The sequence below is a fragment of the Taeniopygia guttata genome, chromosome 1 (genome assembly GCF_048771995.1).
Source record: "Taeniopygia guttata chromosome 1, bTaeGut7.mat, whole genome shotgun sequence".
NCBI classification, from domain to species: Eukaryota; Metazoa; Chordata; class Aves; order Passeriformes; family Estrildidae; genus Taeniopygia; species Taeniopygia guttata.
In genome coordinates, this window is record NC_133024.1 from 35,984,417 (window position 1) to 36,008,086 (window position 23,670).

The window sequence follows — 23,670 nt, forward strand, 5'->3', positions numbered from 1 at the left end:
AAGCCTCTTGTTGCCAGTAGTTGATCACTGTTTAGCCGTTACCAGAACTGGGATTTAGACACTGAATGAAGAGCCAAAACTCTTTAAAAGGTCTGAAGAAGTAATTTCCCACCTTATTAATAAAGCACGTATTTCATAAAGACCTGAAGTCTCAAGTCTGGGATCTTTGGTTGACTTGTTTCGATTTTTTGCTTTTTATGTGCCACTTCCGAGCCACCTATCCCTTTTAACTCTATCTCATGAAGCTACTAATCAGTGGATATACAGAGAATGTCTTATACAGACACAGAAAAAGCTCAGCAAGTGTTTATGCAAGATACCTATGTTTAAATATTAACAGCAGTATCTTTAGATACATGTATGTGTCAACTGAGGAAAAGAAAAGGCAACAAAAAAAACTTCAGGATATTCAGACTTTAGCTCCAAGGAAGAAACAGGGGCATGACAGCAGCTAATGACAGCCAAAACTATCAAAACTATGGAATAACAGATTATTTGATGCTGCAATTACGGATGTTTGTTGCAAAACAGAATTTTGCCAAATCAAACCTTAGATCTGAGCCATCACCAAATTTAGAAGGATTCACCTCTTACTCTTGTCCTTATTTCAAGGTCTATTACAGTCTAAATTCTAAATGAAGTAATGTAATTGTTTCCTACCTTCCTTTGACACAAGAAAATCAACACTACTGAAATAACAAGGTTACCAAGCTTTATGAGCTGCTGGGAGTAGACACCAGTGTTTCGATATCCAAGTGTGCTAAACTGCAGCTTATAAGAGTTTGTGCCCACTCATTTGGGGAAAAAAAAAAAAAAAAAAAGAAGGGAAGCATGCTGTCATGGAGTCATGCTGCTACACTGCAAATCACTGCAAGTAACACAGTTAAGTGTCTGGAAAGAGGGAACTCAACACCAGAGGGAAAATGTATGATGGAGATGGAAAAAAAAACAATGCCACTGTAAACTGCAACCTTAGTCTCTTCTTCCTACATGTTAAAATGAAGAGCAACCAGAATGATGTTGACAGAAATTAACACTCTCCAAAACGTTAAAAAAAAAAAAAAAAAAAAAAAAAGACTTCAAGGTATCTAAAGATTGATTTAGACAATTACATTTAAATTGCATCCCACAGCAGACAATTTCCACACTTTCCTCCAAAAAGGGTAAAGAAATGTTAGTCTCAGGAAACAGAACATGTTTCTCTGGATGGTCTGATCTCCAGACCATATCTCGCATTTGATCTGAAAGACAAATCTCTTTACAAGAGTTCATCAAGGGAAAAAACACACAAAAATAATTTGTCCATTTACAAACACTCAACTAAAGTATTTATATGCAGAACATAATTCTCCTCACTACAGATGAAAATAACCTGGAACTGACTGGGTTCTGCTCAAATTCAATTCTAAGATGCAATACCTAAAATAATTAGATTGGACATGAGGGTTTACAGGACTGAAAATGTGACACTATCTTACACAACACAGTAACAGATATGTAGAGTTGTGTAAAAAAATCAGTGTAAAAAGCATCATAAAACATGCTAAAAAGAAAGCTTTTTATGGAACGGAAATCAGAACAATGGAGCAATGAAAACACTATGAAGTAAATAGCCCACTATGCACTACTTAGAAGTGTCCAGCAAGTCACATGCAGGAATCCCAAATGCTGGGCCAGCTCTTCATTACCTTTCCCAGACTTCCCAAAGATAAGGAGTCACGCTAGTGAGTACAAAGTCACTAGTGAACAAAAAACATTAGAAACACTCCAAAAATGGAAATTGCACTACTCATGAGAGAAACTGGTATTTCCAAGTGTCTGAATTTCAGAAAGTACAAGTGACACTACTAGAGGGTGAAGCCACACTTTGAGACCTGCGTCCAGTGCTGGGTTCTTCACCACAAGAGAGACAAGAACATACAGCAGAGTGTCCCGACAAAACGCCATGAAGATAATGATGGGACTAGAACACATCTCCCACAAAGTTTGAGAGAGCTGTGACTGTTCAGCTCTCACTTCTGGAGAACAGAAGGCTTAAGGGGACCTTTTCAATGTAAAGCACCCAAAGGCAGGGTGCAAAAAGAATAAAGCCTCTTTATGCTCACTTGGTTACAATTCAGAGCTCCCACTGGCTTCGAGCAAAACACATGGGAGATTTGCCAGGGTGGAATGGGAGCGAGTTCAGTGTCTTTACACAGCCTCCTGTGTGTTCCTCCACCCTGGTGTTATGTAAGAAACTGACCTAAACTGTAAATATTACACAACCTCAAAAAGGGAAGGGACTAGTAAAATGTCCACGACTCCTTCATGCTGACTCACCCCTTCCTTTCCACTTAAGGTTATTACCCACATTTAAGAGTACAATGCCTGCAATGGTCATTTCTTGTCTCTTGTGCATGGTCTAGGCACAGTGACATATTTCACCAGTGTGAACAGAACATCACATAGTGCCTGGAGACAGACTTTTTAGTATGACCTGTTGCAATAGGACATGGGGTAATGGTTTTAAGCTGAAAGAGGGTAGATTTAGACTAGAGGTAAGGAAGAAATGTTGTACAATGAGGATGGTGACACACTGGAACAGGTTGCTCAGAGAGCTGGCAGATGCCCTGTTCCTGGAAATATTCAACATCCCCAAGTTGGATGGGGTTATGACCAACCTGATCTAGTTGAAGATGCCCCTGCTTACTGCAGTGGGGGTTGGACTAGGTGGCCTTTAGAGGTCCCTTCCAACCAAAGTAGTCTATGACTCTAAGCAAGACAACCGTGCCAGGAAGAAGACTGAAGTCTTCCCCTGTAGCTCTGCTGCAGTCCTTTCTGAAGTCATTGCTGCAGTGCACTTCCAGTATCTGAAGCCATGCACATCTTTCATTAATTTCTTACTGTGGATCTAAGCCACTCACCCCATCACCAAAAATAAACCAGGGATTACGATCATTCAACAAAAGAAGCAGTAGTAGTGTTCCAGTGTGCTTGGGAACTGCAAGTAGGTCAGATGAGAGTGGAAAAACAACTGAGACAAGCTTTTGCTTACATGTTCTACAGGTATTATCCATGGCTAGCATCATATTAAACAACACAAAGGCTTTCTAAGCAGGACATCAGGCCACACCATATTCTCTGACCTAGAAGGACACAGGGAAATGTGTCCCTTGCTTAGGCTGGGTAAAAAGATTGCCATAGACCTAGACACTTAGAATCCTCATTATGCTGTAAAAGTCATTTACCCAACGACAGCCTCTCTCCAGCTGAGCTAATGTTGTAGCCAAATACACTTGTGGCAACTCAGTGATAACTTCGTATCTTGTAATAGAATATAAGTGTGATCTTGAAAGATATGCTGTTATGCTGAAGGATATTACCGCACTTAAAAGTGTAAAACATAATGCATGAGTGGAAATTGCTAATTTTAATGTTAGATATTTAATACATGGTTGTAAAACTTATACAAACTGTAATTTATCAACTGCAATTACATATTGAAAATATACTGCATATTATCTGTATATAAATTACTTATATTCACTAAGAAAACTCAAATTCACAACAAGAGATCTATTTTCCATAGCTCCTAGCTCTAGAAGTTCATGTGCAAAAATAATTTTTCATAACATGCATTGTCATACTATACAATTTTAAATACTGGATGAAATTCTCAAATCATCCAAGAAATCTGACATCTAATTCAACTTCATCTTATGACCTCACCCAGTAGGCCTGTGTCTCTTCTCTGACAACCAAGCCATTTTTTTTTATGACATTATTTCTAAAAATTAAAACCACAAATTCCATTGTTTTAGCAGTGTCCCAATACAAGAAGACTAAATCTTTATATAATAAGAGTTCCAGTTTCCAAACTGTGCATTTACTAATCATGATCAAATTATTACCATCATATTAATTTTGACTGAGATGGACAGTGAGAAATTAGGAACATGGTATTTTAAGATTAATGTTTAAATAAGATGTGCCCACTGGTGCAGACCAGCTCTATAGCTACATTAGGGCAAAATGAATGGAAAGAGCTACCCAAGACTTAAAATTAAATTCTTGAAATTTATGGTCTGATTACTAATTTAATAAAAAGATGTAAAGAAGTTCTGACTAAACCATTCTGCATAAATTCATATATGCATGTAATTTTTCAGCATTCCATATCAAGTTATCTTTGTGGACTTTACAGAGGACAGTTTAGAAGTGATTACTTCCATTAACACATAAATAACACATTTCTCTGGTTTGTACTGGTAAAATGAATAGCCATGAAAACTTTGCAGAAGTGTAATGAATGCTTCACCAAGCTATACAGAGGCACCTTCCCTCAAGAGATTCATTCCTAGATTTACAGCACAAAATTGATTTTGGATGGAATCCAGTGTGGGTTCCTCTGTAACTCCTAGCTCAGTATACAGATAAGTAAATTTAAAAAATAATTAAAAAAAAAGACCCCACAAACCCAAAGAACTGGACCTGGCTGTGCCCTCAGAATATGAGCAAGTATAAAAACATCTCAATTGCTCCACAACACTAGCTATAACTCAGTAGGAATAAAGTATCAGTTAACAGTCCAAAGAAAGCAATTACACATGAACATTCATCTCCAAGGTCTTCTTGAAGAAGAATGTCCAATTCAGGCAATCCAAAAGCATTTACTTCCATTGGAAAGAAAAGGCTGTCACTAATATTCAACCTCAAACTCTGCTTTTGTAACAATATAGCCAGTCAGTACAGTGATTTTTTAGCAGAATCTACCAGGTCTCTGCACTATGTACTCCCAGAGAACACAACTGCATATTATTCCAGTCTCCATAGGTTTCAGTTCCTGTTCTAGACCAAATGAGTAAGTAGCAATCCTAACATTGTATGACCTCACTGGTATATCATCCTAAGTCATCAATATACCTCTTAATATAAAAATAAGTCAGAAGACAATTGTAGAAACTTATTTTTTTTAACTTCATGTTTTTCTAACTTTGAAAAAGGCAGTCACAGAAATGTGTTCTCATTGAAAAAGGAGGTAAAGTTCATAAAAATTTGTGCCCCTTCTATATTAAGGTCTACAAATATGTCTGAAACTTCTTTTATAAAAGAATTTTCAAAATCACATAGATTTTATTGATTTATTTATGGATTCTTACATGGATTTATTTATTATTGGTTTTCACTTATGGAAGACTTTGAAAAAAGTTCCCATTATCTTTTTCTCAACAGTGGAGAAAATTAAATATGTACTGAGTACTGTCACACTTAATAATCATGCCATTTCATATTCATTGGTACCCTCATGAATAAAACATGAGCTCTGCTGGAGAGAATTGTCACCTTGAGAGAAAAAAAAAGAACATTTTCTTACCAAATATAAAAAGAAGAGAAAGTACAGAAAATAACACTATTTCTTACCATTGTAAGAGTGAATGGATGGCTTTCCAGGGCAGACACTCTTGGACAGTGGAGAATAACATACTGAAATAAAATGGTAGAAAGGATACGTTCAAAACATTCAGTGATGGGCTAGTACTTATAAAGTGATAGTCATCCCTACAGATAATGTTACATGAAAGCAAAGTGGTTTTTCAGGGCCACATTAACTCACCTGACCAGGCCTTGCTTCAAAGTCATCTTTCACCATCCTGACTTCAAGGACATTGGAGGGGTGGCTGATTACTGAGGTGATGGTGACTGGTTTGTTGCTACGGATGTAGCGGTACAGCCGCTCCACACAGTACAGGCACAGAGGTCCCGAAATCCAGAACCAGGTCTAAGGGAGAACAAAAATATCATACCTCAAAGACTTTTAGCTTTCTGTCTCCTATTTTCACAACTACATGAGTGCTTTCAGGATGTCACTTCACATCTAACATCCACGCCTCTCTCTACATGCAGAAACCCAAGAATGTTCTGAAGCCTTAATCAGTCTAACCAGCAGCATCACCCACAAGCACCAGCAATTTCAATCATAAAACTCATCAGAAAAAAAGTGCTAGTGATGTAATTTGCTACCATGTTATTCTGGTTTGATGTAGTTAGATTGCAGTTGGTTTCAGCAATGAAAGAAACCTACACAGACCAGAGTACTATACAATTGGTTAACATGTATGGAAAAATGTTTTCTGACTTCCAGTATTATTTAACTATTACCTTCTTATAGTCATCTCATATTCAAGTAAAAACTGAAGAAAGCTGTCTTCTTCTGCTAAAGAAATTATGTTGATATTAAACTAGTGTAAAATCATAGACAACAGAGAGAAATGGGCACTTCTGAATCACAATCCATTTGCTCCCAAGGATGATGTATATGCTAGACAGAAAATGCCCTAGAAATACCCATTTCTCTGCACTGATTATATAGGGAGTCCTGGGTGACTACTCCAGGTGGAGACATTTGCAGCTGCTCAGCTAAACCCTATCCTAAAAGTCAATTACCAATAGCTTATGGCAGACTTATCTACTAATTCCACATCTGTTCAGTCATTCAAGCTCTGGCACTGAAGTGCCCCTCAGCCCTCATCCATCTTCCCTCCCTTCTCAATTTCTGACATTACACATCAACATCTCTTGCAACTAACAGAGCATTTACTTTCAACAAAAAAGACCTACAAGTTTTAGAAGCTCACAGGTTTTTTTTGTTGGTTTTTTTTTTTTTTTTTTTAATTTAAACTTGGTATCACAATATTTCCAAATCCAAAAAAGTCCTAAGTAGTGTTTCAAAGCTGTCAGGAGAACACTGAGTGGCCATTTCTTTCCATGACTCCTGTTCCACTAATGGCTCTAAAGCAGGCATATTATGCCCTTAAGAAGGGCTCCTTGCTGCACTGTGGGTCATATGGAGCCAAATATACACTGATGCTTGTAATTCAGGAGTATTACCACAACAAAATACCAATCCAAAGAGCTTTGGTGGAGGAATTCAATGTAGAATTAACTGTTTCTCATTAGGATTACATACTCCATAGAAAAATGGGTTCCATGTGCAGCTAGTAAGGGGGACACATGTTAAACAGAAAACAACTATGATAATAACAAAGAGGAACTCCTGTGGGGTCTGTTATGGGACCATTTTGAATGGTGGGCCTTGGACTCATGAACTCATATTTGCAAGCTTCCTCAGGCTACTTGCCAACACAACCCAGCTCATCTTTTCTCAAAAGAAAAGAGAAAATTTTGGATAAAGAAAAAGCTGCTGCCACAAAACATAAGGAAACAAAAGGAAAATGGAAAACTGAAAAAGAAAAGGCTTTTCGGTCCCCACTCTCATCATACTCATTTACCCATGCCACATATAAAACAAGCCTGTCTGCAAATAACAGACTACAAAAGCCAAACCACAACCAACTGCAACCCAGAAATTAGTATTAGGACTTTCATCCGCATGGTAAAAAAGAGAACAAATGGAGCTTGATTATTTCAATTAACCACTGCCACACAATGCTTACAAAAGGACCTTACGAAATGTTATATAAATGTTTGCTCTGAAATGCTATGCTGTAAAATCACATTTTTAGCAGGATCAATACATCCCCTTATGGTGTTGTTCAAAAAAGAACATTACAGCCAATCTCTTGACATTTTTCTACCCTCCCTGTTCCATGCGCCGCATTGTAATGCACTTCAGGGTTAAATACAGATTGTTTTTTCCCCACCAAATCTTTGAATGCCTCAAAAGGTTTTAATAATATTTTCCAGTATTAAAACATCTGGTCTGGAAAAGCAATAATTAGTGGTTATGGCTGACTGAAAGGCTTGGCATGGCTTTTAATACCTGAAATGTCGGATCATACAGACCTCTGGGAAGTGCGACTGGAACTTGGGTTCCTTGGAACAAACTCTCATCAAGCTATTTTGTACAAAGGGTTCTGGTACTGGTAGGTCCTCTGGGAAAGGCTCAGTGGTATAGTCAGGAAACAGCTCTTCAAAAGCCTTTGGCACAGTCAGATTCTGTCGGAGCGTTTTGTTAGGATTAAAGCAACCAGGAGGGTGTTCCTCTAAGTTGGTCTGGTACTTCAGCACTCCCCTACAGGAAAATAAAAATAGTAAAGACACTGAAGTAACAGTAAATAACAAACAACTTATCTTCATTCAGAGAGGACTTCAGAAAGCAGTCACAAGCCTCATCTTTTCTTAGAAGTTTTATTCTGTTTGCCTTCAGGACTTTCAATAAAATTGAAACTTTGCAACAATAGAGCCTTCTGTCACTTGAGTCAAGGTTTAGGTTTTCCAGCTCACTTGGTACTCCTGCACTGAATACTGTTCAAGCTTAATACTGCTTGAAGTGGAGAAAATATTGTGGGGGCCTTGAAAAAAAAAAAAAAATCACATTTCCAATTCAATCACACACAAGCTGTTTCCACTCATCCTCCCTACAGTCAGCAAGCCCTGATTTTAAGGCAATCTTGTAGCAGAAGTGGTCTAAGTTGCCAAATCATAAACTGCAGGAATGTTCCCACTATTTGGTGTTTATCACGTTTGCATACAAATAGAAGGAAAAAAGAAAGTCCTACATGGTAGCCAAGGAACCCTCCTTGCAAATTATTTTATGAGGTCCATCCTTATTTTATTTTTCCTCAAGCTAAGTAAAATTTACAGTAAAATGAAGCTGCAGTTAGAATCTCTGAAGAAATTATTGGAAACCTCAGACACTCTGGGCTATCTTAACACATGAATGAATCACTGAAAACAGGGAAGAACAGATAATAGTTGTAATAAAATTCCTCAGAAGTACTACTTGTTTCCAAATCTAGATTTGATGACAGTAAAAACACAAGGAAGAATATTTAAAAAAAATGCTGAATAACACCTGTAGAGGATGGTGCTGGGTGGGAAATGTGGCATTCTGAGACAATGCCCTCTGAGTGCCTTGTTATGAAGGCTGAGCTCAAGTATACAATCAAACATAAGGACAGGTGCTCCCCCCTCCTCTCCTCAACATACACACAGCAGCAGCAGCAGCAACAGAGCTTAACTCAAAAGAAAGAGAAGTAGGACATCTGCAATATTCCCAACCTAAATGGGCTCTGACAGGCTACTGGCAATCTTCCCTACAAAAATGCAGTCCTGACAGCTAATAACAAGCTTTCTACATGGTCTAGTGAATCATGTCAGCTTGAAAGTTAAGCTTGCTCACTCTTAAATTCCATCTGACCCTGGGAGAATAATTTGGGAAGTGTCCTTGCACCTACACCCATGCTTCTGCCTGCATTTATTGTTCAATCACTTGCATCTGGCATCACTGCTGGTCACCACATATTGGCAAAGTGACAGATACCCCTAGCATTATGCTAGTTCCCTGATGCATAAATATTATGGTGCCTCATCAATTTAGCTGAAGTCAAAGCCTATGCAGTATTTTTGCAGTCATGCTTGCATGCATGCATGCCTGCCAGCAACTCCCACAGCTTCTCTCTTCTCAGCATATCCCCAAAGAGGATTGCCTTGAGAGTAGCTGCATACATGAGCATCCCCTCCAGTGATCTCCAGTTTATTTAACCTATTATAAACATGCTAACTGAGAGGCAAACAGGGATGGCAAAGCTGCCTGTTAACAACAGCTCAATAACTCCCATTTCTAAAGCTGCCAAGGAAAAGTAAGTACACACCCAAGATCAGTGCCCAGAAAGGCTGAGTTCTGCACTGAACAAACAAACCACTAACATACGACAGATGAATCACATCACTTTATATACTGCTGAGAAGTGGTTGGCTGCCTGAAGGAAGAACATATCTACAACAGTTTGAAACAAAACTAGAATCCAGCAATACTGTGAAAATACTTTATTCCTAAGACAGGTAAAACATCAGTCAACCTGCCTGTGCAGCCATGGGAAATGCCTTGCTCTGTACAGTAAGTGGCTATGCATCTGCAAATCTCTAAGACATGCTACACAGGAGTAATTTGGGCACCTAAACATGGATATCTAAGCTTCCTTTATTCTCAAAGGAGATCACAGAATTATTTAGGCTGGAAAAAATCTCTAAGATCGTGAAGTCCAACCATTAACCCAGCACTACCATGTTCACCACTAAACCATGTCCCTAAGCACCACATCTAGACATCTCTTAAATACCCTCAGGGATGGTGACTTTATTGCTTCCCTGCACAGCTTGTTCCAGTGCCTGACAACCCTTTGGTGAAGAAATTTTTTCTAATGTCAAATCTAAATCACCCCCTCATGCAACTTGTGGCCATGTCCTATCGATCTTATCAATATCACTAATGGAGCCAGGAATCAATCCAGCTCACCTGAATGTAGATCTCTGAAACAGCAAATTACATGAAGCATCCTTCAGGCTCCATTGGCTGTATTTATCAGAACTCATTAGACCGAGAAAACATGTAGAGACCTACATTTAGGCATCTTAAAGTTGAACTAACACCCACTCTCCATGACTCATTCCTCTCCCACTTCTGACACTCAGTTCTTTTAGATTTACACTGAATACCTTTGTAATTCAGTACTAAGGTGGCTGTGGACCAGAATATGCCTGTTCAATGCTTGCTGTATTACTGCAGCCTTGGTTTGCAAACTTGGTAAATGGAACATGGTTAGGAAAACAATGGGCAAAGGACAACACCGTGAAGGAGATCAATTAAACTGGACGTGAAAAGTACCTCTAAGGCAATCACTGGACAGACTGCCTAGGGAGGTTAGAGGATCTCAGTCAACAGATGTTTTAAAGAATTTGACAAACACCTGTCAAGAATAATATTGAAAATTTCATCCTGGCCTAGGATGAGGAGAACAGGTTAGATCCATCTTCCCCAGCTATAAACAAGTGCTATGGAATTGAAAAAAAAAAAAAAAAAAGAAAAAAAAAAGAAAATAAAAAAACCCCCAAAAATCCAGACAACCACCCAAAACAAACAATAACCCCAAACAACCCCAACAAACTCACTGAGAACTGGAATAGTGTCTAGAAGTTTCAATTGTTTCAAACTCATTATTTCTTTAACAGCATATTTTATTCAACAACATATTCCGACCATGGTCCTGCTAGGCCTAATTGCCTTTCCAAATTTACTTTAAGCAGAAGGGCTCACTGTCACACACTCAAGCACCCTGTGTTTCAGTAGATATTTGATGACATGGAGAAATAAACCTCATTCAAATAAACCTTTCCTTCTCTACACTCTGCATCTACATCCACAAAGGAAACTTCTGAGATGTTAACAGAGCATATTTTCACAGAATTATAGAATAGTTTGTGTTGGAAGGAACCTTTAAAGGTCACCTAGTCCAACCCCCAACCCACACAGACATATGTCGTAACTTCTGGAAGATGCTTTACCTTACAACAGAGCTCAGTTTGTTTGTGCCTGATACAGATCTGACTATCATCTTCATGGCACATAAACACTGGTATGATGTTTGTGAAAAGAGGAAAAACTAGGAAATGTTGTAAGCAAAGAGAAAGACGTAATTAAGGAGATGCCATTCCTTCCCACTCCTTTGGAGTCAAATGGAGGCAGAAAGGAAAATGCAAGGGATGAGCAACTTTGTTTCATATTCTCAGCAAACAGGTAAGAGGGAGCAGAAAAAGAAACTATGTTTTCTTGATTTCTCACTAAACGCTGAGCAATGGAAATGGAAAAGGAATAATCTTGAAAGTAAAGAAGTTTGTGCTAGTTGGCTACAGCACACACAGATCTCCAAGCTGCATCCTTATCTTTATTTAATCACACACCAGAGGCCAATGTCATGTCCCAAAGGTGGCCCACTGTGCTCAAGCAAGCTCGGGAAAGGCAGCAATCAAGAAAACTGCTCTTTCAGGTTGTGCTTCAGGAAAAGGAAGAGTATTTTCCATTTACTTACCCAGAAACGTGCAGCATCAGCAGCATATAGAAGACAAAGAAAAGGTTGTGTGTATACCAGAAGATGTCATAGTTTGAAACCCTGAAAAGAATAAATGTTGTTCAATGTTGTTTCAACTCAGATGGAATCACTGCTAATTAAAAGCAGACCTGTGCACACAGGACATCATTATACACTGCACAGTTATGCAAAATAGTCAAAGCCCAGAATGTTTTCCGACAGGCATACTGTACTTGCACACAATTAAGTGTTGAGAAGAACAAGTGACTGGCACAGAAGAAACAAGCTGAGAAAGAGAGGTAAGGGTGTAGAAGTACAGAGCCAGATGGAGAACTCTTCTGAAACTGGGAGATTTGACTGCTTTCACAGGTCCTAGTTAGTCTCCACGAGATTCTTACTGCTGGAAGAGTTCTTCCACCTCCAGTCTCAAAACTCAACCTCCTTACAGCGAGTGTCACCTTGCATTCTCCCTGCCCCAATACAATTTAATGTGTCACTAAGGCTGCAGCACACAATGAGGTGCATGGACAGCAGCAGGAGGGCCAGCAGGAAGGGTAAAAACCTTGTGAGGCTATGGAGTACAAGGAGATACAGGAAGACTAGGACATACAGCAAGGAGACAACAAGAGCATGGTAGGAGAATTTTCAGGTCAGGAAGCCAAATACATTACTGTTCCAGGACTGATGGTCTTGGGAGGAACAAGAAGAACATTATCATTGTGAGATTAGGAGAGGTGAAGGTGACTTCTTTTTATCAGTAATTTGTCAGGCAATATAAAAAGAACCCAGACCAAAGGAAATACTCATCTGGAACTGTTTTCTGTTAAGATTGTTTGGGCTTTTTTTGATAAAATAGCCATGAACAAAAAAAAAAAAAAAACCAACCAAATGGCTAAGAAAATACACTACTTCACAGCAAACAAACACCTCTCACACTACACAGCATGGTAGGAGAGTCCCTTCTAAAACCAAAGAACCTACTCCCATTCATAAACCAAAACAATTATTAAATAAAAAAATATCTCTAGCTCTGAGAACATGGTTTAAGAAGCTATTCCTCTGACACAGCTAACTTTTTTTTTTTTCAGAGCTTTTTCCCTCCTATGGTCTTCTACAGAACCAGCTAATTGTTCTTCCTTCAATACAATTGAAAAGTATACTGCATTTGTTTCTGTTATTACAGGACTTACTTGTTTGCTTCCTCAAGAGAAGAAAAATAATTTTGATAATCCAAGGGCTACCAAAATAAAATCCAAACTAGCAAAATAACAAGGAAGGAAGCAAAGGAGGAAAAAGGAAGGAATACAGCAACAGCAAGGGACTCTGACATCCCCCCTCCACCCTGCCATTCAGCACTCAGTCAGCACTATGTTAACACTTTTTTCTCCTTGGAGCTGCTCAAGCCTTTTCTAACTCCCCACACCCTGGGAGTCATTTTCATGCAATCACTCATCAGTATCTGTGAGGAGTTGTGGGAGTAATCATCAGTAAGAAGAAAATAAGAACAATGGTGTGCAGAGTGGAAGCATGATTGGAAGGCACAAAGAGTGTAAAACAGACCCTCTGTTTCAAAACAGATCATAAAATCCTAGAATGGGGCCTTAAAGATGGCATAAACCCCCACACCATGAGAAAGGACAAGGACAGGTCTTGGAGCTCTGGTTTAATTTGGTTTCATGCTATAATACCAAAAGCTGCACACTGAATGTTTTATTGGCTCTTGAGCACCTTTTTCAAAATGCACCAATTTTTCAAAATTTCAGTGATGAAAAGTCAATCCCTGGACTGCTTCTGACATGTTGCTTTCAACAGCTAATTACTGCTACTGATTAAAATTACTGTACACTTCTTTCCTGAATACATCTAAATGTCAGCTTCCAGCTCGTTGAGCATTTTATTCTCCTTTCAGCACTCCTACAGATATCTCTACTGGTTCCTCACATGTATCAAGTTGCCCTAAATGTGAGCAGGCCCTCTGAACTTCCCCTCCTTAAATTATACGGATATGTAAATCCTTGAACCTCTTACCATGAAGCATATTTTCCAATACTGTAATAATTATGTATTTCTTACTTGTATCCTTAAACTGTGTGTCTTTTTTAAACTGTGTGTCTTACAGATACATACATTAGTATTCTAATATGGTCAATAATCTTCCTATTGATACACATTGCTCTTCAGAACATTTAATTATTTTACCTTCTGAGGGTTTAAAATAGACATTATTCACAAAATGGATGCATTTCTTAGGAATGCAAGGTCCTGAAAATTTGAGGTTAAGTTAAATATTTAATTTTGGTTAACCTACTTTAGAATTTTGCAGATGAAACCTGAAAGAGTTAGTTTACTTAGAAATGTAAGAGGAATTTATCATGCTTTAAAGAGACACATTAAGCAGCACAGTTCTAGAAAAATATTTTTAATCCTGTTGCAGACAGTTTTGAAAAGGAAGATATATGCTGCAGTTTAGAAGTTGAAATTGAAGACTAGAATATTTGGTTACAAAAATAGATAGTACTGCAGCACCTTATTTTTTAATGTTATTTTAAATACATAACTTCCAAATCTTAAATGTCATTAATTTTAAAGTTGTCAGAACTGTCAACATTTTATTGACAGGATTTATTATGTTTTCTGATAAATTCATAACCCTACTGAAAACAACTACCAAACAAAAAGTGTTGGCCTAATTCTCAGGTATAACACGGCAAAAATTTTGACAACTTTTCAACCAATAATCACTTTATAATTTTAAAACATTAGCAACTAATTCAGTTCTTCTAATACTTATTATCACAGTTCACTGAAAGGGCAGGAAAATAGAGGCATACTCATGCACAGAACAACTTCAGGAAGGACACACAAAGGCAGAAATCACCAAGCAGGTCAGTGTGCAAGAGCAGATTAGGGCTGAAATCCAAGACTATAACAGCCTCTGAAATACTTTTTAAAAAGCTCAGTTTCTGATAGACAGTGAACGTTTGCCATTAACTTTCCTAAAACTGTATTGTATGCTCAGCCATCATACGGCATGTGAGAATCCACAGAGAAAGAGATTGAAAAGGGACATAGAAATGCATGCAGCAGCTTGCTTCCTTAAGAGAAAACACAATAATAAAGACAAGCTTGAGCTCTATGCCTGAGGGAGAAGCCAGGATAAAATTTCCAAGTAAGAATTATTGCTAGGGTAACAGGAGATGCAGATTATCTTTATTGGGGTTTTCATTCTGCTGGCTAGATGGCAGAAAGCTGGGAAAATATTTGCACTTACAGTAACTGTGGAAGGAACTAAAAAGTATGTAACTTCAAAAGATGTTGCATGAACCCAAACAGTATTTCTACAAATGTTTACAACTACATATATTTTTCTAAGTTTCCCAATCACTAATACCTGATGTTTTTTCTAATTTAATTTGGCTTTGAAGAAGACAACACTTTGTTCTGGCTTAATGTTGCAGAGAAAAGTAATAATTTTACTTTTAAATCTACCCAATACTGTTATTTTTTTGCAAGCAGAGCCATGTGTAGACCATGTAATGTGCAGCCATGTTATATCCAGTGCAGCACCCTAATCCTGCACGTCTGTAGCCTGCAGTGCCTCACAAAAGTGTCAGCCCTGGAAGAAGCCTTGTCTACTGAAAATGCACAAGTATTTGATGAACTGCTTTCTCAAATCACAGGATAACATTGCCAGTTAACGCAGCTACTCGGGAAAGATAGATTAGTTCAACAAAGTTCATAGCCAGATATCTAACTCACATCAGTGGAGCACCATTAATGTTTGAAGATACCTAATTAATATATCCTTCCATGTTTGCTGAACTGAGGTGATGCACTTACATTGTGAATTCAACCTCTGTAAAAATGAAGGGGTTATTTTTACACATTCAGTTGCAGAATCCAAGCCTTAAAAAGACTACAACATGGGCTAGAGCCCTCCAGGTACCAGTCACTCACAGGTACTATCATATGTGCTCATTAACATTGGTATAGAATGTCAATCCACCAAAGGACCAAGCCCCTAGAAAACCCGGCAGCTGCTCTGAGCCAATACTGCATTGCTGCTTGATATATTATAATTCACATTAAAAAGAATATATCTGACAACCAGATGAAGAATTCCTAAAAGCAATGTTCTACTTCAGTAGCATAGTTTTGTGTTGGTTTATTTCATTGCTGATAGTTTGGGCGTTTGAATTTTTTTTTTGTTTGTTTGGGTTTTGTTACTCTTCTTGTTAAAATTAATTGTTACGATTTATTGTTACAATTATTTGGTGAAAATAATTAAGATTACAATAAGATCTTATTTTTCTTCCACTGGACCTAATTTATGCACTGCACAGAACTTCCCATTTGCTGAGTTTACTGCTTCCCCTACAACCAGGAATAGAAAAACGATTTAAATTTTTAAAGGTCCACATTTTTAACTCAGCACAATTATTAAATAGTACTTTTTCAGAAGGCAATTCAATCAGGTCTTGTAATTGTTTTCATAAAAATTCACTGTTCTAATTTTACTGCAAGCTAGGAAAAAACAACAGACAAGAAACTGGTATTTATTATTAAACAATCTAGTTAGTAAGAGAATATGATTACAGAAATGGCATTTTTTAGCATAACAATCATATTACATCTTACCTGATGGCATATGTGGAAGCTGTACACATTAGGAATAATACTAATACCATAATGACTCCAGTAAGACCTGGAACTAAAAAGGATGTAATGTTTACATTTGAACTGTGAAGAGGTATCTTTGTCTACTATGAGCTTTTAAGAAAGTGGAATTAGACATACAAATCATTATTCAATCAAACTCTTGTTTATCCTTATCTCTTGAGGACAACTCATGCATCAAGCCAGATAGGAGAGTTCTTGTTCCATTTCCCACCTTCCTTTTCCCTTTTCCCTTCCTTCCTCCTTTTCCCTAGTCCCAAAAAATACCCTTTTCCTTGCATTTCACCATGCATCACAATTTTCTATTTGTCTTTGCTCCTGTCATCTTTTGCTTGTGACATCTGTGTCTAAGCAGGTAACTAAGAACAAACACTGTTTATGTGCAAGACTGACTGTACAAGCTTCTGTCTCTTTTTTATTCCAAACACCACACTCTGTTGATCATGACAATTAAAAACCTGTTCAGGGACAGAATTTCAAACAAATCAATTTCTATGCAAGCTGTCACTACAATTTTTTGCCAGCCCATTTCATTCTGGAATGGGGAAGAGCCTGAAATTACTCTCCAAGGCATTGTACCATGCTTGAAATTTTTGCCCATAGAGCAAGGGTCTGTAAGAGTGATCTGCAGCCACCACTTGGGAAGGAAATGTTAAAAATATTAACAATTTGACTCATCTGCTCAAACGAAGACTTGTATCAGAATTAGTTTATCCTCAGGTCTTTTTTAAATTGAAGGAGAGAGAATCTCAAATCTTACCTTTTTATAAACTTCTCAATACCCTTTCATTGAAAAGTCTGATACCCAAAATCTGACACATCACAACTCACTCCTCAGTTTTTATAGACCTACAATCAATGGAGGTTATGTATTAAAAAAACTCAATTTCCCTCCATCATGGAAAGACTGCAGTTAATAGCAGCTGCAATAAAAAAAAATATGCATTCTGTCCACTGCCTTCTTCTCCATTTCTTTTTTTCTCAATCTGATTTGATGTGTAGCGTGCAATAAATCTCAGCTCTGAACCAATATGTCCAATGCAATTGCATTACAGCACCTGATTTAGCTTCCTACACTGTCACACAAGGCAGAGGTCACCTTTTATGTCCAGTTTTTCAATTATCTTCTCCATCAAACTGAAATCACTCACGGTCTTGCCCCAATTTATCAGTTCATTTTTAGTGTTTCCTTTCTGCTCTGTCCCTGACTCTCCTTTCCTCTACTAAGTACAATCTTTAATACTTGTTCCTCCCACAGTCTGTCTCACACCCTTATACAAGGAGGTTCTTTCCTGGGCTAATCTGAAAAGCCATCATCACTCTATAAATCCTTCTGATTCCTTATTCCTTCTGTTTGTTATTCTGAACTGTCTGGGAAGAAACCAGGGTTTTTTTGCTTATTTGCACAGCTCCCAGTGCAGCAAAGTCATGGTCCCTGCCTGAGCACTCCTTCAGCACAAATAGTACATGCTAATTACCAGTTGTTAGGACAGGGAGTGAACAGAGTAATTTTAAATTTAGGATAACTCTGACTTCAGTTTCTGCCAGTTCACTTTCTCCTTTCCTCTTCTCTCAACTGATCTAAACTTTTCCTAGGGTTTTTGGGAAAAACTGGCACACCAGCTGTTAATTCCAGCACACCTATTGGGATTGACAAACCTAGAACCATTGCTGTCTGTTCATAGATTTTATTTGACTGTGTCCTAAATGCTACCAAGTCAGGATTTTTGTGTTTGATCCAAATAAGGGAGAAAGTCTGATGGCATCAGGAAGGAACTTTATCTGCTTATGAAGCACTACAGCTCAGACTGGTGCCTGCCCCTCCATACCCAAACATTGTTCACTTCTAAATTCCTGCACCAAAAATGTCTTCATCTATTTATTCTGTGTCAGTGCTGAAGCCTAATTCCCATTTAACAGTTTAGATTGCTCAGAAACCCAACCAGCCCTTAAATAAACCAGCTGAAGCAAAAAGACTGGTTTTCTGTTCTGTCTCTTTTTCTAGAAATTGGATCATTTAGGAATTCGGTTTTAATAAAAAAACAGAGACTCTCTGTTTGAAATGAATGGATTTCTGCTGACTCATCTGTACAACAACAAATTTGAAAATGCTGCTCATCCTACTACTGGGTTTATGTAACTCCTGCCTCCTGGATAACCAAATCCAGATTATATTAACACAAATAACACAACTCCAGATAACTGAGATACAATAAATGGAGCATGCCAATACAGGACTAAAAGAGGTTTTGTCTGCAGAGCAATGATGATAAGCAGTAAACTTTTCTCATTCAGTTTTGCCGGACTTACCAGTTGCAAAAAGTAATTTCCTCGGGTCCTGAAAAACAGATGAGCAAAAACATAAAATCAACATATGGTATTTATATCTATAATGCAAATAATTTTACAATAATAAGTAGCTCACGAAGCTCACACATTTTAAGACATACGCAGTCCCTAAATCTGGAAACGGAAATTAATTCGGCATTTGGTAACAGTTTACATTGACTGCAATTCAACAAAAACTAAACCTTTAGCCTTTGCATTCCCCCAGCAAAGATAATTCTGATCTATAATCTGGATTCAGATAATTTTACAGACAATTGATTTTTGAAAGCATAATTTTACTCACTTACCTCATCCCCTTGGGAGGACAGAGTGGAGCAGAAAAGGGAAAGGTTTTGAATTTAAATATAAGACAGGAGGCAAGCATTTTACTGACAGTTACATCACCAAGACATTTGCAGCGGACCCTCGTGAAGCATGACTGAACAAAAAGGATCTGACAGATGTTCTTGTGTCCTTCAACACATGTGAAAGGAAGAGGGGATATTTCAACATCAAAGGAAACTGCCTCACTTCCCCTGATCCTATACTTCAAGAGGTTTTGTCTTCACTGCTTGGAGAACTTTTTTATTTAAACTTGCAGTAGAATGCAGTGAGGGGAGGTGAGATGTTTTTACATAGGACAGGAAAAATTAAGTGACCCTCTTTCTGAGCTTGTGTGTACCCAGGTAGAGAAGATGAGAGCAGCATTCAGACTGTCCACCACAGTTTAAAAAGGGATATAAGTGGGATTCAAATACAAAGGTGCAAGAGCTACTGAAGTACATAAAATTCAGGAGTTTTAATCCTAGAGTTCTTAAAAAACTTGCTATTGTCTCCATTTTCTATTGCTGCTTAGTAGAGACTTAGAACCCTGGCATGTTCTTGCCTGAGGCAAGCTCCTGTTGATGTTCCTGATGAAGGGAAGTCTATCAGACCACTCCTAACACAAACAGACAGTTGGTGTTGGCATGTATGTCTGCCATTGAATAGCTCTGTGATTAGATCATTCACCCAGGGAGTGGAAGACCTTGGTTGCTGGTCCTTAGGAGCCTGGACTGAGTCAAGCTCTCTTTTTTCCAGGAAATGGTGCAGCTGGGATAGAGTCATTCTAAGTATTTCCTAATGAAACTGGAAGAAAAGAAGTGCAGACGAGAGACTAGAATGAACACAAACAAGAGATAACTTGACTGCAGCCCAAAAAGAAAGGGTGCTGGACTCTGGTCTTGCTTCTAAAATCTGCAAATATCTCTCCATTGCCAAATACACAAGTAAGCACCTGGCCAAGGGACTACAAATCTGATATTCCTGCAAGACATCTGCACCACAGTCAGACAAGGCACACAAAACAAGTATTTCACAAGCAGAAATCAGTTCATCTAGATAACTAACTCCATGCTTAGCATATATACTCATATATGCACTCACTGCAGCTGCAAAATGCAAAATCAGTTTCAAATCTCATTGTATTCTGAAGAGTGGAAATGCAGAACAAATTTGCCCAGAAAGCAGCAGAAATGTCTTAACCAGGCCCACCCAAGGAACAGAGAGAAAGAGAAGAGAAGAAAGAGAACAAGGCACAAGGTGAAAATAATCAAACTGGACTGAACCTTTAATACATGCTTTGTCTAGACCAAGAAATAAAATCCACAGGAATCCACACAATGGCGAGTTTTTAGTGTATGAAACAGGAGCACTGCACTGTACAGATAACACAGTGGTCTTGAATATGCAAATATTCATATTATATGCTTAAAACCAAACAATGAAAGGAAAGCTAGCTCACCTCACCACGATAGTTTGCTGCATTTAGCGCCACAAATTCTTCATTGTAGTTCTCAGAGAAGTTAAGAGCATTCACTAGATGAGCAGCAACATGTAAGACTAAAAAAAAACCAAAAACCTGAGTAAATCTGTAAACAAGTGCTGGATATTCCCAGTAGCCACCCAGATGTTAAGATATAATCACATCACCCGCATGAAATATACCAGGGACTAAGGAATTTTTAATTATTCTTCAAGAGTAAATCAGCTTATAAATATTAATGACACAAGGCTGTATGTATTTTAGGATTTTTTTTAACACTACAGTGACGATTTCTGTACTGCAAAGATTCAGCTGAGACACAACATTCAAAGGTGTCCAGCCAAGAATATTTCCTCTTCACCAAAGTGGGCAGATGTCTTCACTGCTGCCTTCTCTGCAGGTAAGGCTGTAGTACCCTGCTATTTCACTCAAATTTCTTAGGTACAATGAGGGTTCACTTGTAAGGGCAGATTTTGACCTGATCTCACACACCTGTCTTCAAAGAAACTGGCATTTTAAGGAAAGGCTTGACATTAGAATGTATGCCCATGTGTTTAAAGCAAAAAGTGAATCGAAACCCACACACATTTGAGAAAGCATTTACAATTTAAGATGAGCAAGCACAGAGCAAGACTACCCCCAAATGTACTGCAGCAGAAAAACCACAAAGTGCTGCTTCCAAAACATGCTGCTGCTCAGCACAGTAAGATCTCACCTGAAAAGATGCATATTGTAACACCACATGTCACATGGAAAGTTTTACTTTTATCTAGCAGCCTTCTGGTTTTCTTGCTGGCAACCTAGTAAGAGAAGAATTCAAGCAATCTCTTCCAAAACAAAACAAAGAAAAGCAACTGTGGTGATAAAATAGCAACTTCAGTTAGGTTTAACACCTTTGCAAGCTTAGTATCTAAATTGAAAAACTACTGGATTACGCCAAGCAGACAATTTTGAGGACTTGATGAAGAAATTACACAGCTCTCAACAGTACATAATGTACCTCCTGGCCCTAATATTTAGAAATCCCAGCATTACTTGTGAAGGCATCACTGACTCTTATAAGCAGGATATAAAGGAATGGTGTATATATATATATATATATATATATATATATGTACACATATATATATATGTACACATATATAGATATATATATGTACACATATATAGATATGTGTATCTATATGTATCAAATCTAATAGGTATTGTTATATGATTAACAAAACCAAAACTCACAGGTTCAGTTTGCAACCATCTAGCAAACACAAGTGTTCCTCAAAAGCATTATTTATATTTCTGTAAAAGCAATTGGAGAACCACAAAGAAGCTAAAAATTGTTTCTGCCATGATAACAAGTGTATCAAGTTGGGCATTTTTATAGAACATTCTATCACCTCCAGTAGGACACTTGTGGTCATGCAGAGACAACGTTGGGTTTACTCTGTTGAATTCTATCAGGAAGCACTTGAGAGGACACATATATCTCTAATATAAGAGTTTAGAAAGACAGAGGAGAATTCATCTGGTTACAGTTCCACAGCAACTCCTCATCCTTCAAAAATGCACTGAAGAAACCACCCTCTAAACAGGTCAAATCAAACCAGACAAAGCCTGTGTTCAAAGGAGTCACAAATCCAGGCTAAATGTCTGATACTTGCACCATGCGAGCACATACTGTAGAACAAACAGGGATGCAACAGATTCCTTTTAATTTGTTTTTATACCAAAAAGAGACCCTGGACCTCTTCTTAAGCACTGCATTCTGAGGACAGCACTCACCTTCTGAGATCCCCGCAGGAAGGCCAAGAGAACACGGCACATTGGGAGCAGGACCAGGCAGCAGTTGAGATTGAGGACGGATGCCGAAGCTCTGCTAATACACAATCCTAGCTGAACAAACATTGCAAGAGTTAGATTATGGGGAGAAAGGAATGGTACATGTGTCAGTCTTGTTTCTCTTTTTCTCTGCTGCAAAACCAAATGGTTCCCATGCTTTCCAACTCATCAGAATAGTGGAGTTTCACGATGTGCTGGAGAAACCATGGCACACACAGCATGCTATCCTGTCCTCACAGGGAAGGAAACAGCTCTCATCTTTGCATCAAGAAGCTATTAAAAATTTATTTTGTCAACAATAAATGGCAACTTTCTACTGGAAGATCCAATATATCCTCATCGGTGCTCAAAGTCACATGGAACAAAACATCTGAGACAAGAGTGTCCACTGAGAAATGACCCGAAAGCTTCAAAAGACATAACTAAATAAAGAGCGATAAATACTATGATGACACTAGACAGCCACTCGAGTGTAATGATTTTCTGTTAAGCCACAAAAAGATGTGAAAAAATATTGATTCAGTCAAATTGAAATGGTCATAGTGTTTCAAGGGCTGTTAAAGAATTGCCGCAAAATTCCTCATCCATGCACATTATGCAATGCCATATTTGGACATAAAGAAAGTAGGTTTTCTTCAGTTTAACTGCTCAATAGCTGGGAACTGTAATGAAATCTAATTTCACTAATGCTTTCACTGATATATTTGGAACTTACATAATTAGAAGAAAAACACTTGTCAAATAAATGAACAAAGCACATATTCATGTCATAAACCTGTATTTTTAATCTTATTATATTATCGCATTCATTTATAATTTGAAAAAGTTAGCAAAATGCCATTGTTCTCCTAGTTATTAGGTTGGATTAACATTTTACTAGCTTACATAAATGATGCTTTTAGACTGTCAACAGATTTCTGGAAGGATATTACTTACACTGTTCTCAAAACCCCAAGTATTTCAACTCCTGAATTAATTAGTAAAAAAGTATTATAATATTAAAGATAATTCAAGTGCTGCAGGATCATGTGAATAAGCTGAACAGGTATGAATTATCTAATAAAAATTACTTAAGGTTTATTACCTTTTCAAAATTAAACTCAATGTAAAAAATTAGTATGTTCTACTTTCTCCGACAAAAAAATCTGTGCAACATCTATAATATTCTTGTATTTGTTATCAAGAAACAAAATATACTGACCTATGTTTGTATATATA

The 23,670-nt window shown here is 37.8% G+C and overlaps 1 protein-coding gene across 2 annotated transcripts in view; it reads right to left on the minus strand.

Annotated features, from left to right (window-relative positions):
- Positions 1-23,670, minus strand: part of NOX4 (NADPH oxidase 4) — a 107,593-nt gene that overhangs the window by 75,239 nt on the left and 8,684 nt on the right. The window contains exons 3-11 of one of the 2 annotated variants that reach the window (XM_002186639.6): positions 22,396-22,506; positions 21,332-21,416; positions 20,596-20,693; positions 18,795-18,822; positions 16,446-16,518; positions 11,808-11,888; positions 7,783-8,011; positions 5,594-5,758; positions 5,401-5,463 (exon numbers count right to left, since the gene is read on the minus strand). In XM_002186639.6, coding sequence (XP_002186675.4) covers positions 5,401-5,463; positions 5,594-5,758; positions 7,783-8,011; positions 11,808-11,888; positions 16,446-16,518; positions 18,795-18,822; positions 20,596-20,693; positions 21,332-21,416; positions 22,396-22,506 — 933 coding nt within the window. The remainder of the gene's footprint in view (positions 1-5,400; positions 5,464-5,593; positions 5,759-7,782; positions 8,012-11,807; positions 11,889-16,445; positions 16,519-18,794; positions 18,823-20,595; positions 20,694-21,331; positions 21,417-22,395; positions 22,507-23,670) is intronic. The other variant, XM_072926990.1, reaches the window with a different exon arrangement.